Raw genomic sequence first — 26,030 nt, 5'->3', positions numbered from 1 at the left:
AGGGGTTGGAGCTGATCCATAAAATTTTCTGGGAATGCTGAGTCAGCTCCAAACCCCTCCAGAATTCCCCTTTGCCTCTGTTTTCCCGGGATTTTCCAGCTGGGAAAAAAAAGGAAAATCCCAAATTTTTTTTTGAGGGGGGTGGGATTTTTGTTTTTCCCAGGTTTTCCAAGGACATCCCAAAAAAAAGAGGGAGAGGAATTCTGGGATTTGGGAAAAACTGAGCCGGTGGAAAACCAGAGGGAGGGGGGAAGTGAGGAGGGGCAGAAATTCCATAAAATAAAATGGGATTGGGATAACAAAAGTCATTAAATAACCCCACAAATATGAGGAAAATTGGGAATGAGCCGGGAAAATCCATGGGATTCATTCCTTTCCCTGTTTTTCCCGGCCTCTTTCCCTTGGATCCAATGGAATGGGAATTTGGGGGGGGGAGGGTCTGGGTCATTCCCGACGATCCAACCCCAAATCCCGGGATTTTTTTTGGGATAGAACGTGGGGAAAACATCGCCCGGGGGGTGCCGGGAGGGAATTCCTTTGGAATTCGGGTTCCCGGGAAAAAGCTGAGCCTTGGATGAGAATTTTTGGGAAGGGAGGGGGAGGGAGGAATCACGTTTTATCCCATAAAAAAATCCGGGATTTACGCATCCCGAGGGGTTTGGATCATCGGGAATGACGGAGATCCCAAAATTCCAACCCCGGAACCAAAATTCCATCTTTTTTTTTTGGATACAACGTGGGATCCCCCTCCCTCCTCCCCCAGATTCCTCATCCAGGGGAAAACGAAGGAATTTTGGTGGAATTTTGGCGGAATTTTATCCCGAATTCCCGGGATCATCCCGGCTCCCGTCTCGTTGTATCCCAAAAATCCCCCAAAAACTCCGGGATTTGGGTTTGGATCGTCGGGAACGCCAACCCCGAATTCCAACCGCAATTCCTTCTTTTTTTTGGGGGATGGGGCGAGGTGAAAGCGGCGCTCCAGGGGTGCTGGGATGATCCTTGGGATTCGGGATCCCGGGAAAAGCGGAGCCTTGGGATGAGGATTTGGGGAGGGGGAAGGGAAGCCGCTTCCTATTCCCAAAAAAAAGAAGGAATTTTGGCTCCGACCTCGCTCCCGGGGTTGGAATTTTGGGTTCTCCGTCATTCCCGACGATCCGACCCCCTCGGGATACGCAAATCCCGGTGTTTTTTTTGGGGATAGAACGCAATTCCTTCTTTTTTTTTTTTTCTTTTTTTTTTTTTTTGGGAAAGCGGCGCTGCGGGGGGTGCCGGGATTATCCCTGGAATTCGGGATCCCAGGAGGGGGGGAAAAAAGCGGAGCCTTGGATCGCTCCTTATCCACCGGGAACCCAAACAATTCCCTCAGCCGGCTCCGGCCGGGATAAACAATTCCCAAAAAAACCCCAAAACAATAAAATCCCGCCGGGAATGCTCATCCCGATCCCTCGGAAATGACGGGAGCGCGCTCGGGGGGCGCCCTTGGAATTCCAGAGGGGGATGAAGAGGCGGGAGGGGCTCATTCCAAGCGGGTTATAAATCCGGGAAGAACCTCCAGGCTGGGAATTCCAGTTTTTTTTTTTTTCCAGGATGCGCTCCCAAATCCGCCTCCTCCTGGCGCTGCTCTGCGCGGCCCCGGCGGCTCCGGCTCCTCCTCCTTGGGAAGCGGCTCGGAGAGACCCAAATCCATGGATTTGGGAGGGCGATTCCCAGTCCCCGGCGCTTTCCCAGCAGCATTCCCAGATTCCCGTGGAAGTGCAGTGCCAGGAAGCGCAGCTGGTGGTGATCGTGCACCGGGATTTATTCGGGAACGGCCGCTTGGTCAGCGCCGCCGAGCTCAGCCTGGGTCCCGCCGCCTGCAAATATTCCCGCTTGGATCCATCCCAAAAAACCGTCACCTTCAGCGCCGGCCTCCACGAGTGCGGCAGCACCGTCCAGGTGAGCCCCGCCGGCATTCCAGGGATTCCCGGCAGAATTCCCAGCGGGATTCCCGCCCTGCAGAGGCTCCCGGAGAGCCCTGGCCCGATCCCGGAATTCCCACCGGGAAAGGCTCCGGGAGATCCCGGTGGGGTCGGGAGAGATCCAGGTGAGTCCTCGGTGCCGTCCCGGAATTCCCGGCGGGATTCCTGCCGAATTCCCAGTGGGATTCCCACCTGGAGAGGCTCCCGGATTTAAGGGAGATCCAGGTGAGTCCTTATTCCCATCCCGGAATTCCCACCCGGAGAGGCTCCCGAGGTTCATCCCGGCAAATCCCAGGTTTTGAGGGAGATCCAGGTAAATCCCTGTTCCCATCCCGGGATTCCCACCGGAATTCGCGCCTGGAGCCGCGCACATTCCCGGTTTTACGGGAGATCCAGGGGCTGGATCCAGGATTATTTCAGGGGAAGGAGGAGCCAGGATTTCCTGGGAATCAGAGCGGTTTTCCTGCAGCTTTTCCCATTCTTCTGGGAAAAGTCCCTTTTCCATCGGCTTGAAACTGAGATTTTTCCATCCCTTTTCCCATTTCCCCCTCTTTTTCCCTCCTTTTCCATCCTCTTTTCCATTCCCTTTTTCCATCCCCCTTTCCATTCCCTTTTCCCCCTTTTCCACCCCTTTTCCCCCCTTTTCCATCCTTTTCCATCCTTTTTCTATCCCTTTCCCATCCCTTTTCCCTGATTTCCATCCCTTTCTTTCCATCCCTTTTTCCCCATCCCTTTCCCGTCCCCTTTTCCATCCCTTTTCCCATCTTCCCCTCCTTTTCCATCCCCTTTTCCATCCCTTTTTTTCCCATCATTTTCCCTCCCTTTCCCACCCCTTTCCCTCTTTCCCATCCCTTTTCCCCCTTTTCCATGGATCCCCCACCACTGCTGCTGGCCCAATCCGTGGCCCCTCCCACGGAATTCCCCGTTCCTATTCCCAGCTCACCCCGAATTCCCAGATTCCCCCCATTTCCCATGGAGAATTCCCGGGTTTTATTCCCAGGTCACTCCCGATTCCCTGATTTACCGGACGCTCCTGAGCTACGATCCCAGCCCCGGCAGCAACCCGGCCATCGTGCGCAGCAGCCCGGCCGTCATTCCCATCGAGTGCCACTATCCCAGGTATCCCAGCCCGCATTCCCGGGAATCCCGGGAGTCCTGTTCCCACCCTGGGATCCCAGCCCGCATTCCCGGGAATCCCGGGAATCCTGTTCCCATCCTGGGATCCCAGCCCGCATTCCCGGGAATCCCGGGAATCCTGTTCCCATCCTGGGATCCCAGCCCGCATTCCCGGGAATCCCGGGAATCCTGTTCCCACCCTGGGATCCCATCCCACATTCCTGGCATTCACATTCCTATTCTGGGCTGCCCATTCCCCCTCCTCTGTTCCCATTCCCGTCCCAGATTCCTGGCAATCCTGGGAATCCCATTCCCATCCTGGGATCCCATCCCACATTCCCGGGATTTACACTCCAAATCCAGTGTCCTGTTCCCATCCTGGGATCCCGTCCCGCATTCCCAGGAATCCCATTCCCATCCCAGGATCCCATCCTGGATTCCTGGCAATCCTGGGAATCCCATTCCCATCCTGGGATCCCATCCCACATTCCTGGGATTTACACTCCAATCCCCATTCCCACACCAATGTCCCATTCCCAATGTTTCATTCCCATCCCAGATCCTAATCCCGATCCTGATTCCCTTTTCCAGGGGGGGACCAGTGTCCCCCATTCCCAGTGTTCCCAATTCCATCCCAATGTTCCTATTCCCAGGGCTCCCATTCCCAGAGTTCCCATTCCCAGAGTTCCCATTCCCAGAGTTCCCATTCCCAGAGTTCCCATTCCCAATGTTCCCATTCCCAATGTTCCCAGTCCCATGGTTCCCATTCCCAGGGTTCCCATTCCCAGAGTTCCCATTCCCATTCCCAGTTTTCCAGGCGGGATAACGTCTCCAGCAGTTCCCCATTCCCAGTGTTCCTATTCCCAGTGTTCCCATTCCCAGTGTTCCCATTCCCAGTTTTCCAGGCGGGATAACGTCTCCAGCAGTTCCCCATTCCCAGTGTTCCTATTCCCAGTGTTCCCATTCCCAGTGTTCCCATTCCCAGTTTTCCAGGTGGGATAATGTCTCCAGCAGTTCCCCATTCCCAGTGTTCCCATTCCCAGTGTTCCCATTCCCAGTGTTCCCATTCCCAGTGTCCCATTCCCAGTGTTCCCATTCCCGATTTTCCAGGCGGGATAACGTCTCCAGCGGTTCCATCCGTCCCACCTGGGCTCCCTTCAACTCGGCGCTGGCGGCCGAGGAGCGGCTCCAGTTCTCCCTGCGCCTCATGAACGGTGCGGGATCGGGAATCTCCGGCCTGTTCCCACTTTTCCATCCCTTTTCCCATTGGATTTCCCAAGGACTGGAGCTCCGAGTGATTATTCCCAGGGTTCTATCCCTTTCCCATCCCTTTTCCCACTGGAATTCCAGAGGACTGGAGCTTGGATTGGGAATTCCTGGGGTTCCATCCCTTTTCCCATTGGAATTCCAGAGGACTGGAGCTCAGATTGGGAATTCCCGGGGTTCCATCCCTTTTCCCATTGGATTTTCCAGAGGACTGGAGCTCTGAGTGGGAATTCCTTTTTCCCATCCCTTTTCCCATTGGATTTTCCAGAGGACTGGAGCTCTGAGTGGGAATTCCCAGGGTTCCATCCCTTTTCCTGTTGGAATTCCAGAGGACTGGAGCTCAGATTGGGAATTCCCCTTTCCCATCCCTTTTCCCGTTGGATTTCCCAGGGACTGGAGCTGGGATCGGGAATTCCCGGGGTTCCATCCCTTTTCCCGTTGGATTTTCCAGAGGACTGGAGCTCGGATCGGGAATTCTCTCCGTTCCGCCTGGGGGAGGTTCTGCGCATCCAGGCCGAGGTCGGCTCCGGGGGCCACGTCCCGCTCCGGCTCTTTGTGGATTCCTGCGTGGCCTCGCTGGGCCCCGGTGCCGGCAGCGAGCCCCGCTACGCCCTGATCGACTTCCACGGGTGAGCTGGGAATGTTTGGGGATGTTTGGGAATGTTTGGGGATGTTTGGGAATGTTTGGGGTCTGGGACATGGTGGTGACACCTCATCCTGCCCCGCTACGCCCTGATCGACTTCCACGGGTGAGCCGGGAATGGGCGGGAATGTCTGGGAATGTTTGGGAATGTTTGGGGTCTGGGACATGGTGGTGACACCTCATCCCACCCCTCTACTCCCTGATCGACTTCCACGGGTGAGCCGGGAATGGGCGGGAATGTTTGGGGATGTTTGGGGATTTTTGGGGATATTTGGGAATGTTTGGGGATGTTTGGGGATGTTTGGGAATGTTTGGGGATGTTTGGGGATGTTTGGGAATGTTTGGGAATGTTTGGGGATGTTTGGGGATGTTTGGGGATGTTTGGGGATGTTTGGGAATGTTTGGGGATGTTTGGGATGTTTGGGGATGTTTGGGGATGTTTGGCGATGTTTGGGAATGTTTGGAGTCAGTTTGGGGGACATTTGGGGACATCTGGGGACATTTGGGGATGTTCGAGGATGTTTGGGGTCTGGGACATGGTGGTGACACCTCATCCTGTCCTGCTATGCCCTCACCGACTTCCACGGGTGAGACAGGAATGTTTGGGGATGTTTGGGAATGTTTGGGAATGTTTGGGGATGTTTGGGAGTGTTTGGGAATGTTTGGGGTCAGTTTGGGGTCAGTTTGGGGTTTGGGACATGGTCAGGGGGTGGTGACACCTCATCCCACCCCACTGCGCCCTCATTGATTTCCATGGGTGAGCCGGGAATGTGTGGGAACATTTGGGGATGTTTGGGAATGTCTGGGAATGTTCAGGAATGTTTGGGAATGTTTGGGGATGTTCGAGGATGTTTGGGGTCTGGGACATGGTGGTGACAGCTCATCCTGTCCTGCTATGCCCTCTTCGACTTCCATAGGTGCAAGGGCAATGTTTGGGAATGTTTGGGAATGTTTGGAGACATTGGGGGACCTTTGGAGTAGTTTGGGAATGTTTGAGGGCATTTGGGGACAGCTGGGGATGTTTGGGGTCAGTTTAGTAGAAGTTTGGGGTCATTTTGGGACGTTTGAGGATGTTTGGGGATGTTTGGGAATGTTTGGGGTCTGGGACAAGGTGGTGACAGCTCATCCCTCCCCGCTCACCGACTTCCATAGGTGAGCCGGGAATGTGCGGGGATGATCGGGAATGTTTGTTTGGGGACATTTGGAGTTGTTTGGGAATGCTTGGGGACAGCTGGGGGTGTTTGGAGTAGTTTGGGGACATTTGGAGTAGTTTGGAGATGTCTGGAAATGCCTGGGAATGTTTGGGGACGTTTGGGGTGTGGGACATGGTGGTGACACCTCATCCTGCCCTGCTGCCCCTCATCGACTTCCATGGGCGAGCCAGGAATGTTTGGGGATGTTTGGGGACGTTTCGGGACAGCTGGGGACATCCAGAGTAGTTTGGGAATGTTTGGGGACGTTTGGGGTGTGGGACATGGTGGTGACACCTCATCCCGCCCTGCTGCCCCTCATCGACTTCCACAGGTGTGAGGGGACAGTGTGGGAACGTTTGGGAATGGCTGGGGATGCTTGAGGATATTTGGGGACATTTGGAGACGTTTGGGGACATTTGGGGACAGCTGGGGATGCTTGGGGTCATTTTGGGGTCAGTTTGGGGACATTTGGGGACATTTGGCGACACCCAGGGACATTCTGAGCGCATTTTTTGGGGGAGCTCCACGCTCGGCCCTGGTGGCTCTGCTCCCTTGTCACCTCCCCGCGGTGACCCGTGATGCCACCTGTGATGTCACCTCGGTGCCACCGCTGTCCCCGCAGCTGCCTGGTGGACGGGCGCTCAGATGCCACCGCCTCGGCCTTCGTCACCCCCCGTCCCCGGCAGGACATGCTGCGCTTCCAGATCGACGCCTTCCGCTTCGCCGGTGACGCCCGCAGCCTGGTACCGCTGTCCCCGCCGTGTCCCCACCGTGTCCCCGAGGGGGTCCCAGTGTCCCCACAGTGTCCCCAGCAGTGTCCCCTCCCCACAGATCTACATCAGGTGCCACCTGAAGGTGACGCCGGCAGAGCGCAGCCCGGACGCGCTGAACAAGGCCTGCTCCTTCAGCAAGGCGCGCCAGGCGTGAGTGACAGCACGGGGACACCGCGGGGACACTGCGGGGACACCCTGGGGACACCCTGGGGACACTGTGGGGACACCCTGGGGACACCCTGGGGACACCCTGGGGACACCCTGGGGACACCCTGGGGACACTGTGGCGACCCCAGGTGGCAGTGGGTGACAGGTGTCACCTCCCCGCCACAGCTGGGCGCCCGTGGAGGGGACAAGGGACATCTGCGGCTGCTGTGAGCTGGGAGAGTGCGGCAGAGAGGAGATGGCCCGGAACCGACGGCCAGCGGAACCATGGGATGGCCACCGGTACCGGAGAGACGGTGAGGGGACAGGGACAGGGGACATGGGATGGGGACAGGGGATGGGGACAGGGGATGGGGACAGGGGATGGGGACAGGGGATGGGGACAGGGGACATGGGGATAGGGACAGGGAATGGCGACAGGGATAGGGGACGGGATGGGGACAGGGATAGGGACAGGGACAGGGGACATGGGGATGGGGACAGGGGCAGGGACAGGGGATGGGGACAGTGGATGGGGACAGGGACAGGGGATGGGGACAGGGGATAGGGATAGGGGACAGAGGACAGGGACAGGGGACAGGGGACAGGGGGTTGGGGACATGGGGACAGCAGGGACAGAGAGGACATGGAGACAGCAGAGACACTGGGGACAAGGGAACATTGGGGACACTGGGGACAGAGGTGACAGTGGGGATGGGGTGATCCCTCTTCACTGTCCCCTCTCTGTCCCCTCACTGTCCCTCACTGTCCCCAATGTCCCCTCTCTGTCCCCTCTGTCCCCAGCTGCCACCTCCGAGGCCGACGTTGTCCTTGGGCCGGTGCTGCTGTCCAGTGAGCAGCGGGGCCAGCGCCCGCAGAGCCACCAGGGTGAGTCCCCACGGGTGACAATCGGGGACAGCTGGGGACAATCGGGGACAGGCGGTGATGTGGTGACAATCAGTGACAATTGGTGACAGTCAGTGACAGTTGGTGACAATTGGTGATAACTGGTGACAATCGGTGACAATTGCTGACAATCGATGACCACAGTGTCAATCGATGACAATTGGTGGCAATTGGTGACTGCAGGGACAACCAATCAAAATCAGTGACAATCGGTGACAATCAATGACAATCGGTGACAATCAGTGATGATCGGTGACAATCAATGACAATTGGTGGCAATCAGTGATGATCGGTGACAACTGGTGACAATCAATGACAATTGGTGACAATCAGTGATGATCGGTGACAATCGGTGACAATCAATGACAATCGGTGACAATCAGCGATGATCGGTGACAATCAATGACAATTGGTGACAATCAGTGATGATTGGTGACCATTGGTGACAATCAATGACAATTGGTGACAATCGGTGACAGCAGTGACAGCCAGTGGAGGTCCCCAATGATGTCCCCAGTGATGTCCCCAGTGATGTCCCCGCTGATGTCCCCGATGTCCCCTCTGTGTCCCTTTGCAGGCGCGGTGACGCCGCTGGCCCTGGGGATGGCGCTGGCCGCAGCTGTGGCCACAGTGGTGGTGGCCGGAGCCGTGCTGGCCATCGGCCTGAGGCGCCGCAATTCCCAGTAAATCCCAGAATTCCCAGGAAATCCTGGAATCCTGAACAAATCCCAGAACTCCCAACAAATCCCACAAGGACCAACGAATTCCCAGTGAATCCCAGAATTCCCAGTAAATCCCACAGGGACTGACAGAATTCCCAGTAAATCCTGCAAGGACCAAGGCAATTCCCAGTAAATCCTGGAATTCCCAAGAAATCCCACAAGGACTGACAGTGTCCGAGGGGTGGCTCCGGATAGGAATCCCAGGAACGGGGCGGGGAAGGTGACAAATCCTGTCCCGGTGTCCCCATTCCCACTGTCCCCATTCCCAGTGTCCCCGATCCCAGTGTCCCATTCCTGATGTCCCCATTCCATCCCAGTTTCCCATTCCCAATCCCAGTGTCCCCAATACCCCCAATCCCATCATCCCCATTCCCAATGTCCCCATTCCCATCCCAATGTCCCCGATTGCAATCCCAATCCCAATATCCCAAATCCATTCCCAGTTTCTGCAATCCCAATGTCCCCATTCCCATTCCCAACGTCCCCAATCCCACCATCCCCATTCCCAATGTCCCCAATCCAATCCAATCCCAGTGTCCCCAATCCCAGTTTCCCATTCCCATTCCCAATGTCCCCAATCCCAGTGTCCCCATTCCCAATGTCCCCAATGTCCCCAATGTCCCAAATCCCACCATCCTCATTCCCAATGTCCCCAATCCCAGTTTCCCATTCCCATTCCCAATGTCCCCATTCCCAATGTCCCCAATCCAATCCCAGTGTCCCCAATCCCAATCCCAGTGTCCCATTCCCAGTGTCCCCAGTCCCATTCCCAATGTCCCCATTCCCAATGTCCCCAATCCCATTCCCAGTGTCCCCAGTCCCATTCCCAATGTCCCCATTCCCAATGTCCCCAATCCCATTCCCAGTGTCCCCAATCCCAGTTTCCCGCTGCCCCCATTCCCAGTTTCCCATTCCCAATCCCAGTGTCCCATTCCCGGTGTTCCCAGTCCCATTCCCAGTGTCCCCAACCCCAATCCCACCGTCCCCATTCCGTCTCCTCTTTCCATTCCCACCGACCCCATTCCCAGCCCAAAAATTCCCAAAAATTCCCAACTTCTGGTCGCTCTGGGTTTGGAAAAGGTGGGAAAACAGAAGAATTCCCTAAAAAGCAATGGGATTTCCCTCCCCAAATTCCTGGAGCTGTTTCTTTTCCCTGCTCGGGGGACATTCCCAAAAATCCCCAAGGATTTTGAGGATCAGGAGGATTTTATGGATCCCTGGAGGGAGTGGAGTGTCCCTGCTTTTATTCCAGCCTTGGATTCCCTCGAGAAATGGGGGAAAAAACCAGGAATAACAGGAAATTTGGGATTAAAAAAGATTCTGAAAAGTCCTTGTGGCTTCCCCGCTTTTTATTGGGAAAAGGGGGAATTTTGGGAACACGTTGGAGCCACCCCAGGAGCTTCCCGGGAAAGGGGACGGGCGGCATTCCTGGGATTCAGCGGCCATCAGGATCTGCAGGGAAAAAAAATGGGAAAATCCTGGGGAATTCCGTGGGAAATGACGGAAAAAACAACCCCAAATGGCCAAATTCCATGGAAAATCCCAAATTCCACCCCAGATTCCAGAAAACTCCATGGGAAAGGAGCAAAATCCCAGCCCCAAATGGACAAATCCCAGAAGATTCCATGGGAAATTCGGAAAACGTCAAATCCCAGGTTTTTTCCTGACCTTCACCACCAAAAATGCACAGGAAAAGCCGGAAAAGTGGGGAAAAAAGTGGGAAAAACCAGAAAAAAATGGGAAAAAGCAGGAAAGAAGTGATAAAAATGGGGGAAAAGCAAAAAAGTGGGAAAAATTGGGGAAAAAAGCAGAAAAAGCTAAAAAAATGCAGGAAAAAGAGAGGGAAAGGCGGAAGAAAAGGGAAAAAAGTGGGGGACTAAAAGTGTGGAAAAAGTGGGGAAAAAAGCAGAAAAAGGGAAAATACTGAGAAAAAAGTGGGAAAAAAAGTGGGAAAAAAGCAGGGAAAATTGGGGAAAGAAGTGGAAAAAAAGTGGGAAAAAGAAAAGGGAGGGAAGTGAAAAAAATGGGGAAAAAAAGCAGGGGAAAAAGCAAAAAAAGTGGGGGAAAAAAGGGAAACAGAGAGGAAAAGGTGAAAAAGGTTGGAAAAACCTAAAAAGTGGGGAAAGAAGTGGGAAAGACACAGGAAAAATCAGGGAAACTGGGAAAAAAGCCAGGGGAAAAGTAGGGAAAAAAGCGGGAAAGAAATGGGAAAAAAGTGGGGGGAAAAGGGGAAAAAAGGGAAAAAAAGTGGGGAAAAAGGAGGGGAAAGTGGGAAAAAAAAAGGGGGGAAAGGGAAAAATACCGGGAAAAACCTGGGGAAAAAGCAAAAATGTGGGGGGGGGGAAAGCAGGAGAAAAACAGGGAAAATTGGGGAAAGAAGCAGGGAAAAAATGGGGGAAAAAGAGGGAAAAAGCGGGAAAAAGCAGGAGAAAAAGTGGAAAAAATGTGGGGAAAAAATCAGAGGGAAAAGTGGGAAAAGAGCCGGAAGAAAGCGGGGAAAAAAGTGAGAAAAAGGAGGAAAAAAAGCGGAGGAAAAATAAAAAAATGGGGGGAAAAGGGGAAAAAAGGGGAAAAAAGGGGGGAAAATTCCAGAAAAAAAAGCGGGAAAGGAGCTGAAATAATTTGGTTTGGAATTTGTGTTGGGGATTTTTTTGGGAATGGGAATTCCGTACTGGGAAATGCGGCAGTTGGAGGCGGAGACGAAGCGCCCGGTGTAGTGGATGTGGCAGCGCACGACGTTGTTGGTGAAATCTGATTCCAGCACCAAATATTTGGGATTGACCTGGACCTGGGAATGTGGGAAAAGGTGGGAAAAAAGTGGGAAAAAACCCGGGGAAAACTGGGTGGGAAAAGGGGGGAAATATCCAGGAAATGGGGAAGGGAAGGAAATCCCAAAGGGGGGAAAAAAAATCCTGGGAGGGAAATAAAAATTCCAAAGAGCAGAAGGGAAAATTAGGGAATGAAAAGATATCCTGAAATAAGGAAAAGGGAAGGGGGAAATGTCCCAAAAATAGATGGGAATGGGGAAATCTGGGAAAAGCTTCCCAAAAATGGGCAGGGAAGAGGGAAGGGGGGGAAAAAATCCCAAAAAATGGTCAGGGAAAGGGGAAAAATCAGGAAAAATAAAGAGGGAAAGGGAAAATCGGGGGGGAAATCCGCAGAATTAACGGGAAAAGGGAAAATTGTAGGAAAAGAATCCAAAAAAATCAACAGGGAATTGGGAAAATGGGGGAAAGCAGGGAAAAAATCCCAAAAATGAAGAGGGGAAAGGGAAAATCAGGGAAAAATACCAAGAAATAAAGAGGAAAATGGGAAAAACCGGGCAAATATCCCAAAAAGTAAATGAGGAAAGGGGAAATCAGGGAAAAAAATCTAAAAACATCAGAGAAAAGGGAAAATGGGGGAAAGCTGGGAAAAAAATCCTAAAAATGAACAGGGAGATGGGAAAATCAGGGGAAAATCCCAAAAAGTAAATGGGGAAAGGGGAAATCAGGGAAAAAAATCCTAAAAATATCAGGGAAAAGGGAAAATTGTGGGGAAAAAAATCACCAAAAATCAACTGGGAATTGGGAAAAGGGGGAAAAGCAGGGAAAAATCCCAAAAATAAAGAAGGAAATGGGAAAATCAGGGGAAAATCCCAGAAATAAAGAAGGAAATGGGAAAATCAGGGGAAAATCCCAAAAATAAAGAGGGAAATGGGAAAATCAGGGGAAAATCCCAAAAATAAAGAGGGAAATGGGAAAATCAGGGGAAAATCCCAAAAATAAAGAGGGAAATGGGAAAATTGGGGGGGGACCCCAAAACAGGGAAAAGAAAAGGGAAAATAATTCCCCAAATCAAAACTGAAATGGGGAAAAAAAATCCCCAAAAAATCCAGGAAAAGGGAAAAAAACAGGAAAATCATCCTGGAAAAGCTCCCAGGGGTGGGAAAATCCTGATCCGAGGTGAAATTGGGTTTTTCCAGCCCCAAAGCACCTTGAGGATGTAATTCCCGGGCGGAACGTCGGTGATGTCAATCCACTGGCAGTCGATGTCAGCGTTGTAGGTGTCGTAACAGCCTGGGCTGAGACCCTGCGGAAAACGGGGGGAAAAGTTGGGAAAATGGGAAAAAATGGGGGGAAAATGGGGAGAAAATGGGGAAAAATGGGGAAAAATGGGGAAAAATGGGGAAAAATGGGAAAAAAGAGAAAATGTAGAAAAAATCAGGAAAAAATGGGAAAAAACAGAGAGAAAATGGGGAAAAATGGGGAAAAATGGGGAAAAATGGGAAAAAAGAGAAAATGTAGAAAAAATGGGGGAAAAATGGGACAAAATGGGAAAAAATGGGGAGAAAATGGGGAGAAAATGGGGAAAAATGGGAAAAAAGAGAAAATGTAGAAAAAATGGGGGAAAATGGGGAAAAAATGGGACAAAAGTGGGAAAAAGTGGGAAAAATGGAGAAAATGAGAAAAAGTGGGGGAAAACAGGGAGAAAATGGGTAAAAATGGGAAAAAAGAAAATGTAGAAAAAATCAGGAAAAAATGGGAAAAAATGGGGAAAAATGGGGAAAAATGGGGAAAAATGGGGAAAAATGGGGGAAAATGGGAAAATGTAGAAAAAAAGCAGGAAAAAATCAGAAAAAATGGGAAAAAGTGGGAAAAACAGGGAGAAAATGGGAAAATGTGTGAAAAAACAGGAAAAAATGGGGAAAAATGGGGAAAAAAATGGGAGAATGTGGGGGGAAAAAGGGATCCAAAAGGAGCTGTTGGTGTCATAAGTTCCTGGTTGGATACCCTGTGGAAAACAGGGGAAAAATTGGGAAAATGGGGAAAAAATGGGAAGAAAATGGGGAAAATTACGGATAAATAGGAGGAAAAGGGGAAAAAATGGGAAAAACAGGAAAAAAGGGGACAAAAAAGGGATACAAAGGGATTAAAAAGGGATTAAGACTGAGCCATGGGTATTGTAACTGCCTGGGCTGAGACCCTGGGGAAAAATGGGGGGGAAAATTGGGAAAATGGAAAAAAATGGGAAAAAAATGAAGAAAATGGGAGAAAAAGGGAAAAAAAATAAAATGGACAAAGAAGGGACAAAAAAGGACAAAAAGGGGCAAAAAGGGACAAAAAGGGGCAAAAAGTGCCGACGGTGACCCAGGTGCTGTCCCCAGGTGTCACCTGGGTGTGGGCGGTGCAGGCACGGTGCCACAAATGGGGATGAAAGGGATAAAAAGGGACAAAAATCGATAAAAAGGGACCCAAAAGTGACCCAAAAGTGACCAGAAGTGACCAGAAGTGACCAAGGTGACAAAAGCACTGGTGTCAGTCCCCAGGTGTCACCTGGGTGTGGGCGGTGCAGGCGCGGTGCCACAAATGGGGGTGAAAGGGACTACAAGGGACAAAAAAGGGACCCAAAAGTGACAAAAGTGACAGAGGTGACAGCACCACGGGTGTCACCTGGGTGTGGGCGGTGCAGGCGTAGCGCTTGAGGTGGCCGAAGTCGCAGGTGGTGTCCTCCAGGCAGAAGCTGGCCTTGTGTCCCTCGGCCACGCGGCGCCCCGAGGTGACGTCCAGCAGGTCGTAGTGGCTGAACTCCGCCATGCTGTGGTAGTGCCTGGGGACACCGCGGGGACATTGGGGACAGCGTGGGGACAGCGTGGGGACAGCGTGGGGACATTGGGGACAGCGCGGGGACAGCACGGGGACAGCGTGGGGACAGCGTGGGGACAGCGTGGGGACATTTGGGACAATGGGGAGAGTGTGGGGACACAATGGAGACACAATGGGGACAGTGCAGGGACACCACGGGGACATTGGGGACACCATGGGGACACACTGGGGACAGCATGGGGACATTGGGGACAGGGTGGGAACAGTGTGGGGACAGTGTGGGGACATGGGGACACCACAGGGACACCATGGGGACATTGGGGACATCATGGGGACATCATGGGGACACCGTGGGGACATTGGGGACAGCGCGGGGACAGCGTGGGGACAGCGTGGGGACAGCGTGGGGACAGTATGGGGACATTGGGGACACCACAGGGACGCCATGGGGACATCATGGGGACACCGTGGGGACATTGGGGACAGCGTGGGGACAGTGTGGGGACACCAAGTGGACACCACAGGGACATCGTGGGGACACCATGGGAACACCATGGTGACACCGCAGGGACACTGTGGGCAAACGTGGGGACACTGGGGGGACATGCTGGGGACATGCTGGGGACATGGGGACACAATGGGGACACCTGGGGGACACCAGGGGGACACCGTGGGGACACTGCAGGGACATGGGGACGCCAGGGGCGCACGGGGGACATTGTGGGGACACCATGGGGACACCCTGGGGACACTGAGGACATTCAAGGGGACACTCAGGGGACATCACGGTGGGGAGGGGATATCAGTGCCAGGGCACAGCAGGTGGCAGCTCCCGCCTTGGGGACATTGTGGCAGTGAGGGGACACCAGGCACAAGAGCGCGGTGGCCTTGGGGACATCAATTCCAGGAGCGTGGTGGCCTTGGGGACAAAGAGGTGACACCAAGCCCGCGGAGACCTCAAAGCAATGTCACCCCTCAGGTGTCACCAGGGCGGTGGGAACGGGGCTGGGGACACTCCGTGGTGGCAGCTGTGCCACTGCCACCATCGTGGTGGCCTTGGGGACAAAGAGCCCAAGGAAGAGCCCAAAATGAAGCCACCAAACGAGGAAATGTCACTGAAATGTCACCAAAATGTCACTGAAATGTCACCGAAACCCTTGGAGCTGCCACCAGGCTGGTGCTGGCATTGGGGAGAGCTGGGGACAGGGCTGGGGACACTCTGTGGTGGCAGCTGTGCCGCTGCCACCATCGCGGTGGCCTTGGGGACAAAGAGCCCGAGGAAGGTGACACCAACCCCAAGGAGACCTCAAAGCAACGTCACCAAACGGGGAAATGGCACCTGAGAGGCGCCACCGGCGGGAGGGGACAGGGCTGGGGACAGCAGTGACAGCAGGGGACAGCAGGGGACATCAGATGACATTGGGTGACACTGGGGGACATCAGGTGATATCAGGTGACATCAGGGGACAGCAGAGGACATCAGGGGACATCAGAGGACATCAGGTGACATTGGGTGACACTGGGGGACATCAGGTGATATCAGGTGACATCAGGGGACAGCAGAGGACATCAGGGGACATCAGGTGATGCCAGGTGACATCGGGGGACATTGGAGGACATTGTGAGACATCAGGTGGCATTGGGGGACATCAGGTGACATCAGAGGACATCAGGTGACATTGGGGGACATTGGAGGACATCGTGGGACATCAGGTGACATTAGGTGACATCAGTGATGTCAGGTGACACCGGGGGACAGCGGGGGACATCAGGTGACATCAGGTGATGTCAGGTGACATCAGGGGACATCAGAGGACATTGGGGGACATTGGGGGACATCGGGGGACATTGGAGGACATCAGGTGACATTAGTTGACATCAGGTGACATCAGTGACATCAGGTGACATCAGGTGATACCAGGGGACAACAGGTGATATCGGGGGACATCAGGTGATATCGGGGGACACCAGGTGACATCAGGTGACACCGGGGGACACCGGGGGACACTGGGGACACTCACTGGTGGCAGCTGTGCCACTGCCAGCTGTGTCGGGGCTGGCTGGGCAGGAAGTCGGCCGTGCCCTGGTTCTTGACGCGCTGCGGGAAGCGCAGCAGCACCCGCACGTCGTAGTCGGTGGCCTCGGCCGCGTACGCCGTGCTGGGGACAGCGGGGACACTGCTCCCTCGTCCCGTTTTCCCCGTTATCCCCATTTCCCCCTCATCCCAGGATTCCGCTCCTTCCCAAATTATCCCCATTTCCAGCCCGTCCCGCTCCCCTCCTCCCCACAGCCCCTCTCCCTCCCCCCTTTCCTCCCCACATCCTCCAATCCCAGAGCATTCCCATTCCCGGGAATCCTTCCTCTCCCATTCCTGGGAATCCTTCCTCTCCCATTCCTGAGAATCCTTCCTCTCCCATTCCCGGGAATCCTTCCTCTCCCATTCCCAAGAATCCTTCCTCTCCCATTCCTGGGAATCCTTCCTTTCCCATTCCTGGGAATCCTTCCTCTCCCATTCCCGAGAATCCTTCCTCTCCCATTCCCGAGAATCCTTCCTCTCCCGTTCCCGAGAATCCTTCCTCTCCCATTCCCGGGAATCCTTCCTCTCCCATTCCCGGGAATCCTTCCTCTCCCATTCCCGGGAATCCCATCTCTCCCGTTCCCGAGAATCCTTCCTCTCCCATTCCTGGAAATCCCATCTCTCCCATTCCTGGGAATCCTTCCTCTCCCATTCCTGGGAATCCTTCCTCTCCCATTCCCGAGAATCCTTCCTCTCCAATTCCCGGGAATCCTTCCTCTCCCATTCCTGGGAATCATCCCGCTCCCATTCCTGGGAATCCTGTCTCTCCCATTTTTGGGAATCCCATCTCTCTCCCATTCCCGGGTCTCTGCCATTCCCTGGAATCCTCTCTCTCCCATTCCCAGGTCTCTCCCATTACTGGGAATCCCCTCTCTCCCACTCCTGGGTCTCTCCCATTCCCAGGTCTCTCCCACTCCCTGGAATTCTGTCTCTCCCATTCCCGGGTCTCTGCCATTCCCTGGAATCCTCTCTCTCCATTCCCAGGTCTTTCCCATTCCTGAGTTTCTCCCATTCCCGGGAATCCCCTCTCTCCCACTCCCAGGTCACTCCCATTCCCGGGTCTCTCCCGTTCCCTGGAATTCTGTCTCTCCCATTCATTCCCGGGAATCTCACCTGGCCAGGCACTTCTCCTCGGCGGCGCAGCGCAGCGAGTACAGGTGAGCCCTCTGCACGTAGGTGGAGGCCTGGACATAGTTGGGATCTGGGATCAGATCCGGGAGACCTGCCGGGAAAACGGGAATGGGGATTGGGAACAGGGACTGGGAACATCTGGGATCAGATCCGGGAAACCTGCCAGGAAAATGGGAACAGGGATTGGAGGCGTCTGGGATCAGATCCAGGAGAAGTGTTGGGAAAATGGGAACAGGGATTGGGGACACAGATCCTGGAGGCCTGGACATTTGGGATCTGGGATCTGATCCAAGGGACCTGCCAGGAAAACTGGGATATCCACTGGGGACAGGGAATTGGGACATCCGGGATCAGAACCAGGAAACCACCGGGAAAACGGGAATGGGGATTTGGGACAGGAATTGGGAACGTCTGGGGTTGGATCCAGGAAACCTGCCAGGAAAACGGGAATGGGGATTGGGGACATCTGGGATCAGATCCAGGAAACTTGTTGGGAAAATGGGAATGGGGACTGGGGACAGGGGACAGGGATTGGGGACATCTGGGATCAGATCCAGGAAACCTGCTGGGAAAACGGGAACAGGGACTGGGGACATCTGGGATCAGATCCAGAAGAAGTGTTGGGAAAACGGGAACAGGGATTGGGGGCACAGATCCTGGAGGTCTGGACATTTGGGATCTGGGATCAGATCCAGGAGACCTGCTGGGAAAACGGGAAGGGGGATTGGGAACAGGGATTGGAGACAAGGCCATCCCCTGGGATTGGGGACCCAGCTCCGGGAGGCCGGGGTGGATTTGGGATTTGGGAATGTCGGTGGGACACCCCTGGGAACGGGGATTGTTCCTGCGGCTCCTTTTCCCGCCAGCCGAAGGGAAAGTTTCGGGTCCCAAATCCCGCCAGGTTTTCCCAATTTCCAGCTGGAAAATCCACCCTCCCCTCCCCTCCTCCCCGCGGCCCCTCTGGCAGATCCCAATCCCGCGTTTCTCGCCAGCGGGATCGCTCCGGCCGCTCCCCTGGAGCCCTCCTCTGTTCCCGACACGCAGGGAAAATCCCTGGAATAGCAGGAGCCCAATTCCCTGTTTTCCACCCAGAAACGGGGAAAAAGCTGGGTTATCCCTGCCTTTATCCCTCCTTTCCTTAAATTCCAGACAATTCCCTGGGATTGGGGAGAGCTGGGATGGACAGAGGGACGCAGGGACAGGCAGAGCTGCCTCGGTTTCCCAAATTTATGGAGCTCTGGCTGGAGCTGGAATTCCGCCCCTTCCACACCTCCCCTTCCCAAAGGCTCCTCCAGCACCTGGAATTGTCCTGGAATCAGCCCCTCGGGAAGGATCAGGATGGGGGGACGCTGCCCAGGCGCCCCGTGCCTCAGTTTCCCTTCTCCCTGTCCCATCTCCGTCCCATTTCCATCCCATCCTTATCCCATTCCCACCCCATTCCCATAATCTTTATCCCTATCCCCATTCCCATTCCCATTCCCATCCCATTCCCATTCCCATTCCCATTCCCATCCCATTCCCAAAATCCCCATTCCCAAAATCCTCATTCCCATCCTCTCCCCATTCCCAAAATCCCCCTCCCCAGCCCCATTCCCACCATCCCTATCCCATTCCCAACTCCCTTCCCACCCCCACCAGGATCCCCCATCTTCCCTGAGGGGCCATTCCCCAGCCCAATTCCCTGTTTTTCCCTGGATTTCCCCCCACTTTTCCCAGTTTTTCCCTCTTTTTCCCCGGATTTCTCCCATTTTTCCCGTTTTTCCCCTGGAAAGGAGAACAATGCCTCCTTGTTCCTGGGCCTGCCTTCCCGGGAGGGATCACGTCATTCCTTTGGAGTTCATTTCCTGCCCCATTCCCGCTGATGTAATTCCCGAGGGGACCCCCCAAAAAAATAATAAAAATAATAAAAAAAAAGAGCCAGGAGAACTCAGAAAAAATTCCTTAAAAAAATTCCAAACAAAAAAACCCCCATGGAAAGCCACCCCAAGCCAACGGAACGTTTTCCATCTCTTTTAGGAGCTTTTTTCCCCTCCCTGCTGTTGTTTGTAAGGAATTCTTGGAAGCTCCGGAGCGAAATCCGACTCCCGGACCGACGGGGAGTTTTATGGGATTTGGGATTTTCCCCTTTTTCCCACTGGATTTTGCCCCTGGGATGGCCCCATTGTTTTTATAGGATCTCGTGGGGTCAAACTTCTGGAATTCCCGGGATGTCGGGATCCGGGATTGCCCCCAAACCCATCCCAGATTCCTGGGGGTTTTGCTGAGCCTGCATTTTCCCATTTCCCAAAAAATTCCAGGGACAATCCCAGCAGGAAAAGGTTGGGATTTCCCACCCGGCCGCCCCGGGAGCTGCCAGGGGAGATTTCCGTCTGTTCCCAGGGAAAATCAGGATAATCGGCCCCCGGCTGTGCCAGGATCAGCAGGAAAATCCCACTGGGAGTGATGGAAAAGCGGGAAAGGGGAGGCCGTGAGCAGAGGGAACGGGAACGGGGACACCCAGAGCAACCGACAGGATTCCGGCATCCCATCGATCCCATCCCAATCCCAATTCCAATCCCAATCCCATCCCATCGATCCCATCCCAATCCCAATTCCAGTCCCAATCCCATCCCAATCCCATCCCATCGATCCAATCCCAATTCCATTCACAATCCTAATCCCATCCCATTGATCCCATCCCAATCCCAATTCCATTCACAATCCCAATCCCATCCCATCGATCCCATCCCGATCCCAATTCCATTCACAATCCCATCCCAATCCCATCCCAATCCCATCCCATTGATCCCATCCCAATCCCAATTCCATTCCCAATCCCAATCCCAATCCCAATCCCATCCTATTTCCATTCCCAATCCCATTCCATCGATCCCATCCCAATCCCAATTCCATTCAGAATCCCAATTCCATTCACAATCCAAATCCCATCCAATCACAATCCCAATCCTATCCCATCAATCCCAATCCAAATCCCAATCCCATCAATCTCATCCCATCAAATCCTATCCCAATCCCATCAACCCCATCAATTCCATCCAATCGCAATCCCATCCCAACCCATATCCCAATCTCAATCCCATCAATTCCATCAATCCCATCAATCCCATCAATCCCATCAATTCCATCTCATCAATCCCAATCCCAATCCCAATCCCATCCGAGCAGAATCCTTCCTCCATCCCCACGGAAGCCCGGTATTCCCAGCTCCTGGAATCACCACAATCCCAAATCCCATCCCACCGAAGGGAGACTTTCCTGGGAATTACGGCATCTCCCGGCCCATCCGGGGTCACCCCAACCTCCTGCTCGGTGGGACCCAAATTCCCGGTGTCCCATGGAATTCCCAAATCCCACTTTCCTTCCAAAAGCAGCCCCGGGGGACCCGATCCATGGGGTCAGGGGGAAAATCCCTCCTGGAGATGGGATCAGGGTCAGGATTGGGATGAGGAACCCCTGGAGATGGGATCAGGGTTGGAATTGGGATGAGGAATCCCTGGAGATGGGATCAGGGTTGGGATTGGGATGAGGAATCCCTGGAGATGGGATCAGGGGTGGGATTGGGATGAGGAATCCCTGGAGATGGGATCAGGGGTGGGATTGGAGTCAGGAATCCCTGGAGATGGGATCGGGGTGAGGAATCCCTGGAGATGGGATCGGGGTCAGGATTAGGGATCAGGAAGCCCTGGAGATGGGATCAGGGTTGGGATCAGGGTCAGGAAGTTTTGGAGATGGGATCTGGGTTGGGATCAGGATAAGGAAGCCCTGGAAATGGGATTGGGGTTGGGAAACCCCTGGAGATGGGATTGGGGTGAGGAACCCCTGGAAATGGGATCGGGGTTGGGATCAGAGTAGGGAAAACTTTTGGGATCGGGAGCCCCCTTCCCTCCGGCAGCCGCCAGGAGCTGCTCCTCCCCCTCCCACCCCCGGATCCCGCCTGGATCCTTTCCCAGCCTCTCTTCCCAGATTTCCCCACCCCCACTCCCCCATTCCCACAGAAACCCCGATAATTCCCCGATAAAAACAGCGGGATTGGATTCCTTCATTAACCCCCAGCCGGAGGCCGGGAATGCCGAACATTCCTGGCAGATCCGGCCGGGATTAGGAGGCTCCCGCGGAGCTCTGCCCTCGGAATTAATTGTTAATAATTAATAATAAACAATTAACACCGGATTCGGGGGGACGCCAGAAATCATTTGCTCCAATTAGGATCCCCGGGAAGTGACGGGGAGGTGACAACATTCCCAAAACACCGCGAGTGACCCGGAGAGAGGCCGGAATTTCACGGGATCAGCTTGATTCCCTTGAAATTTCTCCAGGAAAAGCAGGAAGCTCCGGGAGCTGGGTGTCCCGAATTCCCTGGCGGAGCCACCGGTGCCTCCCGGCTCCCAGGGATCCTGGAAGGACTCGGATGCTGCCAGCAGGGAATTTGGCCGGGATCTTTCCTGGGGAATTTGGCCGGGATCTTTCCTGGGGAATTTGGCCTGGATCTTTCCCGGGTCATCGGCAGGGCAGCTGTCCTCGGGTGTCCCTCCGGAGCCTCGGGAATTCCAGCATTCCCTAAAATCCCTCATATCCTTCACTCCCCACGCCCCATTCCCGCCTTCTCCTGAGATCCCAAAAAACGCCATTCCCGAGTTTTTCCTGGAGCATTCCCGAGTTTTTCCTGGAGCGTTCCCTCCCTGTCTGTGTAGGGCAGGGCCGGGCCCTTCCCACAGCCCCAAATCCTTCGGGATGGGCTTTTCCCAGAAAACTGGGATGGGGCTGGTGGGGTCACAGGGTCAGGCTGGGATGGGATTCCCGAGGGATGGGCTGGGAGCGGCTCCCGAGCTCTTCCAGCTGCAGCATGGAGCCAAAACTCTTGGAAAGCTCAGCCCAAAAAATCCACGGGATTTCATCGGGATGGGCAAGGAGTGACCCCAGAGTGACCTCGGGAACGGGGGGAGCACGGATCCAGCTGTCCAGGAATGGTCGGGATAACGGGGATCCATTCCTGTCCTATCCCAAACTGCCCACAGAAAACCGGGATCTATTCCTGTCCTATCCCAAACTGCCCACAGAAAACCGGGATCTATTCCTGTCCTATCCCAGACTCCCATGGAAAACCAGGATCCAGCCCTGTCCCATCCTGGTTTGATCTCAATCCAGGGACAGCCTATGGATGTGGGAGGAGCTGGGACACGGCGCAGCCCCATCCCAAAATTATGGAATTTCCCGGGACAGACCCCAGGAATGCCTTGGGACACATCCCGGCCCCATCCCACAAATTTGGGATACCCTGGAATACACAGCACCGCCCTATCCCAAAATCCCGGGATGATCTCAGACGCGACCCAATCCCAACCTCCCTTCCCATTCCCACCGTTCCCAAAACCTGCGGGGCCTCCAAGAACCTTCATCCCGGGAGTGAATCCCTGGAATTCCGCCCATCCCAAGGAAACTCGGAGGGAACCCCAAACTCACCCCGCGCTCCGAGGCTGGGCCTGTAGACGCTGCCCACGCTCAGCCGGGCTTGGCTGTCGGGAACCGCCTGCAGAATTTCGGGGCTCCGGCCGGGAACAAAGGGCTCGGGATGGGCAATCCCGAAGGATTCAGCCGCCCGGAACGGCGGCTGCCGCTGGTGGGGTGGGAATTGCGCCCCGAAGCCCAGGTTTTCCGTGGAGGCCATCCCGGTTTGCGGCTCGGCGTCGTGGTACAAACTGTGGGAATAGCGGCGATCCAGCGGGAAGCCGGCGGCTCCGTAGGGATTGGCCTCATCCCCGAAATCCTCGGCGAGCGCGTGGGGTTGGAGCGGGAACGTCATCCCCGTCCCCATCCTGTTCCCCATCCCTGTCCCTGTCTCCATCCCATTCCCCATCCCATTCTCAATCGCTGTTCCCATCCCTGTCCCTGTCCCCATCCCTGTCCTTGTCCCCATCCCGTTCCCCATCGCTGTTTCCATCCCTGTCCCCATCCCCATTCCTGCCCCCATTCCCGTGTCCATCCCAGTTCCCATCCCCATCCCCATGCCCATCCCCGTCCCTGTGCCCCGCGACACCAGGACCCCCTCGTGCGGTGCCACCCCCGCGGCGACACCGGCGTGCGTTTGTCCCGCCGAGGCCACCGCGAAGGCCGCCGCGGCCACCCCGCCCGTGCCCTGCCGGCCCCTCCCCGCCTGTCGCCGCTGTCCCCCGCCGCTGTCGCCCCTGGGGCCGTCCCGCCAGTTGGGCGGCACCTGCCCGAAGCCGAAAGGATGTCGCGCTTGTCCCCGCACTGTCCCCGAGGCCTGGCGGCGCACGCTGCCCGCTGGCCCAGCCGCCGGCCCCGCTAGCCACAGCCGGTTGCCCGCGGGCCGCTCCTGCCCGGCGGGCACGAACTCGGCGCCGCTGTTGAGGAGGCTGAAGAGGCGCCCGTTGTTCTCCCACTGGATCAGCTGCCGCCAGGGCTCCTGCGCGCCCGCCAGCTCCAGCAGCAGCTCCGGCTCCAGCAGCAGCAGCAGCAGCAGCAGCAGCGGCCCGGCCCGGAGCGGCCCTCGCCGCCCCAGCCCCGCCGGCATCGCCGCCGCTCCGCCCGGGGCCACGCTCGGTGCCCGGAGCCGCTCTCGGTGCCCGGGGCGACTTTCGGTGCCCGGAGCCGCTCTCGGTACCCGGGGCCGCTCTCGGTGCCCGGTGCCGCTCTCGGTGTCCGGAGCCGCTCTCGGTGTCCGGAGCCGCTCTCGGTGCCGCTCTCGGTGCCTGTGTCGCCCCCCGGGCCCGACCCGCTGGGAGCGCGCCCGGAGCGCGGGGCCGGCAGCGCCTCCGCCGCTTTCTCCTCCTCCGCCTTTTCCTCCTCCTTTTCCTCCTCCTCCTCCTCCTCCTCCTCCTCCTCCTCTTTTTACTCCTTTTCCTTCTCCTCCTCTTTTTCCTTCTCCTCCTCCTCCTTTTCCTCCTCCTCCTACTTTTTACTCCTTTTCCTCCTCCGCCTCTTTTCCCTTCTTCTCCTCCTCCTTTAATTTCTCCTCCTACTTTTCTTTCTCCTCCTTCTCCTCCTCCGCCTTTTCCTCCTCCTTTTCCTTCTCCTCTCCTCTTTTTCCTCCTCCTCCTCTCTTCCTCCTCCTCTTTTCCCTTGTCCTCCTTTCCCGAGCCTTCCTCCTTCCTCCTCCTCCTCTTTTCCTCCTCCTGTCCCTCCTTCTGCTCCTCTTCCTCCTTTTCCGAGCCTTCCTCTCTCCCTCCTCCTCTTCCTCCTCTCCCTCCTTTTCCTCCTTCTCTTCTTTTTCCTCCTTCTCCTTTTCCAAGCCTTCCTCCTCCTCTCTTCCTCCTCCTCTTTTCCCTTCTCCACCTTTCCCGATCTTTCCTCCCTCCTCCTCCTCCTCCTCCTCCAGGAAGAACCCGAAGTTCGGCTGGAATTCTGTCCAAGGATTCTCTCCCAGAGCGGATCCCGAACTCCGGGAGAAGGCCGGAAGTGCATCCAGGCGGGAAAAAAAAACCAACCTAAAACCTTGGAATTCCCGACTTTTCCTTATTTTATTTTATTTTATTTTATTTTAGTTTAGTTTAGTTTAGTTTAGTTTAGTTTAGTTTAGTTTAGTTTAGTTTAGTTTAGTTTTTTTATATTTTTTATTTTTATTTTTATTTTTATTTTATTTTATTTTTATTTAAAAAAAAACAACCCTGGGATGAAATTCCTCGGGATTCACTCCCGGGAAGCAATTCCAGATGGGATCCTGCCCTCCAGGAGAAGGCGGAAATTGCATCCAGGTGGGATGGGAAAACAAAAAACCAAACAACCAAAAAAGTGGAATTTCCCATTTTCCCGCTTTTTTAGGATCCCTTTTCCCCTGGAATTCCCGATTTTACTGGGATCAGGCTCTGGAAAAGTCCCTTCATTCCCTCTCCAGAGATTCCCAAAGGAAAACTCTGCCACTCCCCCCCCAAAAATGGGATTTTCTCCCAGGTTTTACCTGGATCCATTTCCCCCTGGATTTGAAATCCCGAGTTCTGTCGGAAAACACCTGGAATTAATCGGGAATTTGGCTGGAAGCTCCTATTTGATTTTTTGGGATATTGAACAGAAAAGTGGGATCCGAGGAGGGATCCCCAAATCCCAAAACCCTCTGGATACCCCAGGAATTCCCGGCTTTTCCCCTCTGGGAATGCCGGAGTTGATGGAGCTGGGCGGGATGGAAATCCGGGATAATTCCCAAATCCCAAATCCCAAATCCCAAATCCCAAATCCCGCAGCCGGAGTGGGGGATGGCGCTGGGATGTCCCCTCTGGATCCCATGGATGGGAATTTGGGGATTTTTGGGATTTAGAGATTTAGGGAAAGTTTGGGAAGGACCGGGGGGGGGATTTTCCATGGGGTTGGAAATTCCGGGGGGACACGTGAGGCCCAGCCCGAATTCCCAAATCCTGAATTCCCAAATTCCAAATCCCAAACACCCAAATTCTGGATCCAAAATCCCGGGTCTCAAACCCCAGGCCTCAAATCCCAAACCCCAAATCCCAGATCCCAAATCACCAAATTCCAAATCCCAAACCCCGAATCCCAAATCCCAAACT

The 26,030-nt window shown here is 54.7% G+C and overlaps 2 protein-coding genes across 2 annotated transcripts; one reads left to right on the top strand and one right to left on the bottom strand.

The window, feature by feature from the left end:
• Positions 1-1,587: 1,587 nt before the first annotated feature.
• Positions 1,588-9,291, top strand: LOC131582889 (zona pellucida sperm-binding protein 3-like). The gene is made up of 9 exons (XM_058846463.1): positions 1,588-1,935; positions 2,959-3,077; positions 4,185-4,288; positions 4,792-4,969; positions 6,799-6,919; positions 7,008-7,099; positions 7,283-7,410; positions 7,898-7,981; positions 8,577-9,291. Exons 1-9 carry the CDS (start codon positions 1,588-1,590, stop codon positions 8,684-8,686), a joined length of 1,284 nt encoding a protein of 427 aa, XP_058702446.1. The 3' UTR covers positions 8,687-9,291.
• Positions 9,292-9,713: 422 nt separating this feature from the next.
• On the bottom strand, positions 9,714-24,389 carry LOXL1 (lysyl oxidase like 1). Its single transcript, XM_058847059.1, has 7 exons — positions 22,975-24,389; positions 17,497-17,605; positions 16,328-16,465; positions 14,154-14,310; positions 12,697-12,792; positions 11,394-11,509; positions 9,714-10,173 (listed from the first exon to the last, which is right to left on the bottom strand). The coding sequence occupies exons 1-7, from the start codon at positions 24,044-24,046 to the stop codon at positions 10,167-10,169; spliced, it is 1,695 nt and encodes a 564-aa protein (XP_058703042.1). The 5' UTR covers positions 24,047-24,389; the 3' UTR covers positions 9,714-10,166.
• Between the last annotated feature and the right edge of the window lie 1,641 nt (positions 24,390-26,030).

Source organism: Poecile atricapillus, chromosome 11, assembly GCF_030490865.1.
Source record: "Poecile atricapillus isolate bPoeAtr1 chromosome 11, bPoeAtr1.hap1, whole genome shotgun sequence".
NCBI lineage: Eukaryota > Metazoa > Chordata > Aves > Passeriformes > Paridae > Poecile > Poecile atricapillus.
This window is presented reverse-complemented; position numbering and strand designations above follow the sequence as displayed.

Bases quoted from the DNA above. Each gene is read 5' to 3' on its own strand.
- LOC131582889 (XM_058846463.1), top strand. From the start codon at position 1,588: ATGCGCTCCCAAATCCGCCTCCTCCTGGCGCTGCTCTGCGCGGCCCCG. The intron at 3,078-4,184 runs GTATCCCAGCCC...CCGATTTTCCAG, and splicing joins ATCGAGTGCCACTATCCCAG to GCGGGATAACGTCTCCAGCG. The intron at 4,289-4,791 runs GTGCGGGATCGG...TGGATTTTCCAG, and splicing joins CTCCCTGCGCCTCATGAACG to AGGACTGGAGCTCGGATCGG.
- LOXL1 (XM_058847059.1), bottom strand. From the start codon at position 24,046: ATGCCGGCGGGGCTGGGGCGGCGAGGGCCGCTCCGGGCCGGGCCGCTG. The intron at 16,466-17,496 runs GTGAGATTCCCG...CGCTGTCCCCAG, and splicing joins GAGGAGAAGTGCCTGGCCAG to CACGGCGTACGCGGCCGAGG. The intron at 14,311-16,327 runs GTGAGTGTCCCC...CGGTGTCCCCAG, and splicing joins CAGTGGCACAGCTGCCACCA to GCACTACCACAGCATGGCGG.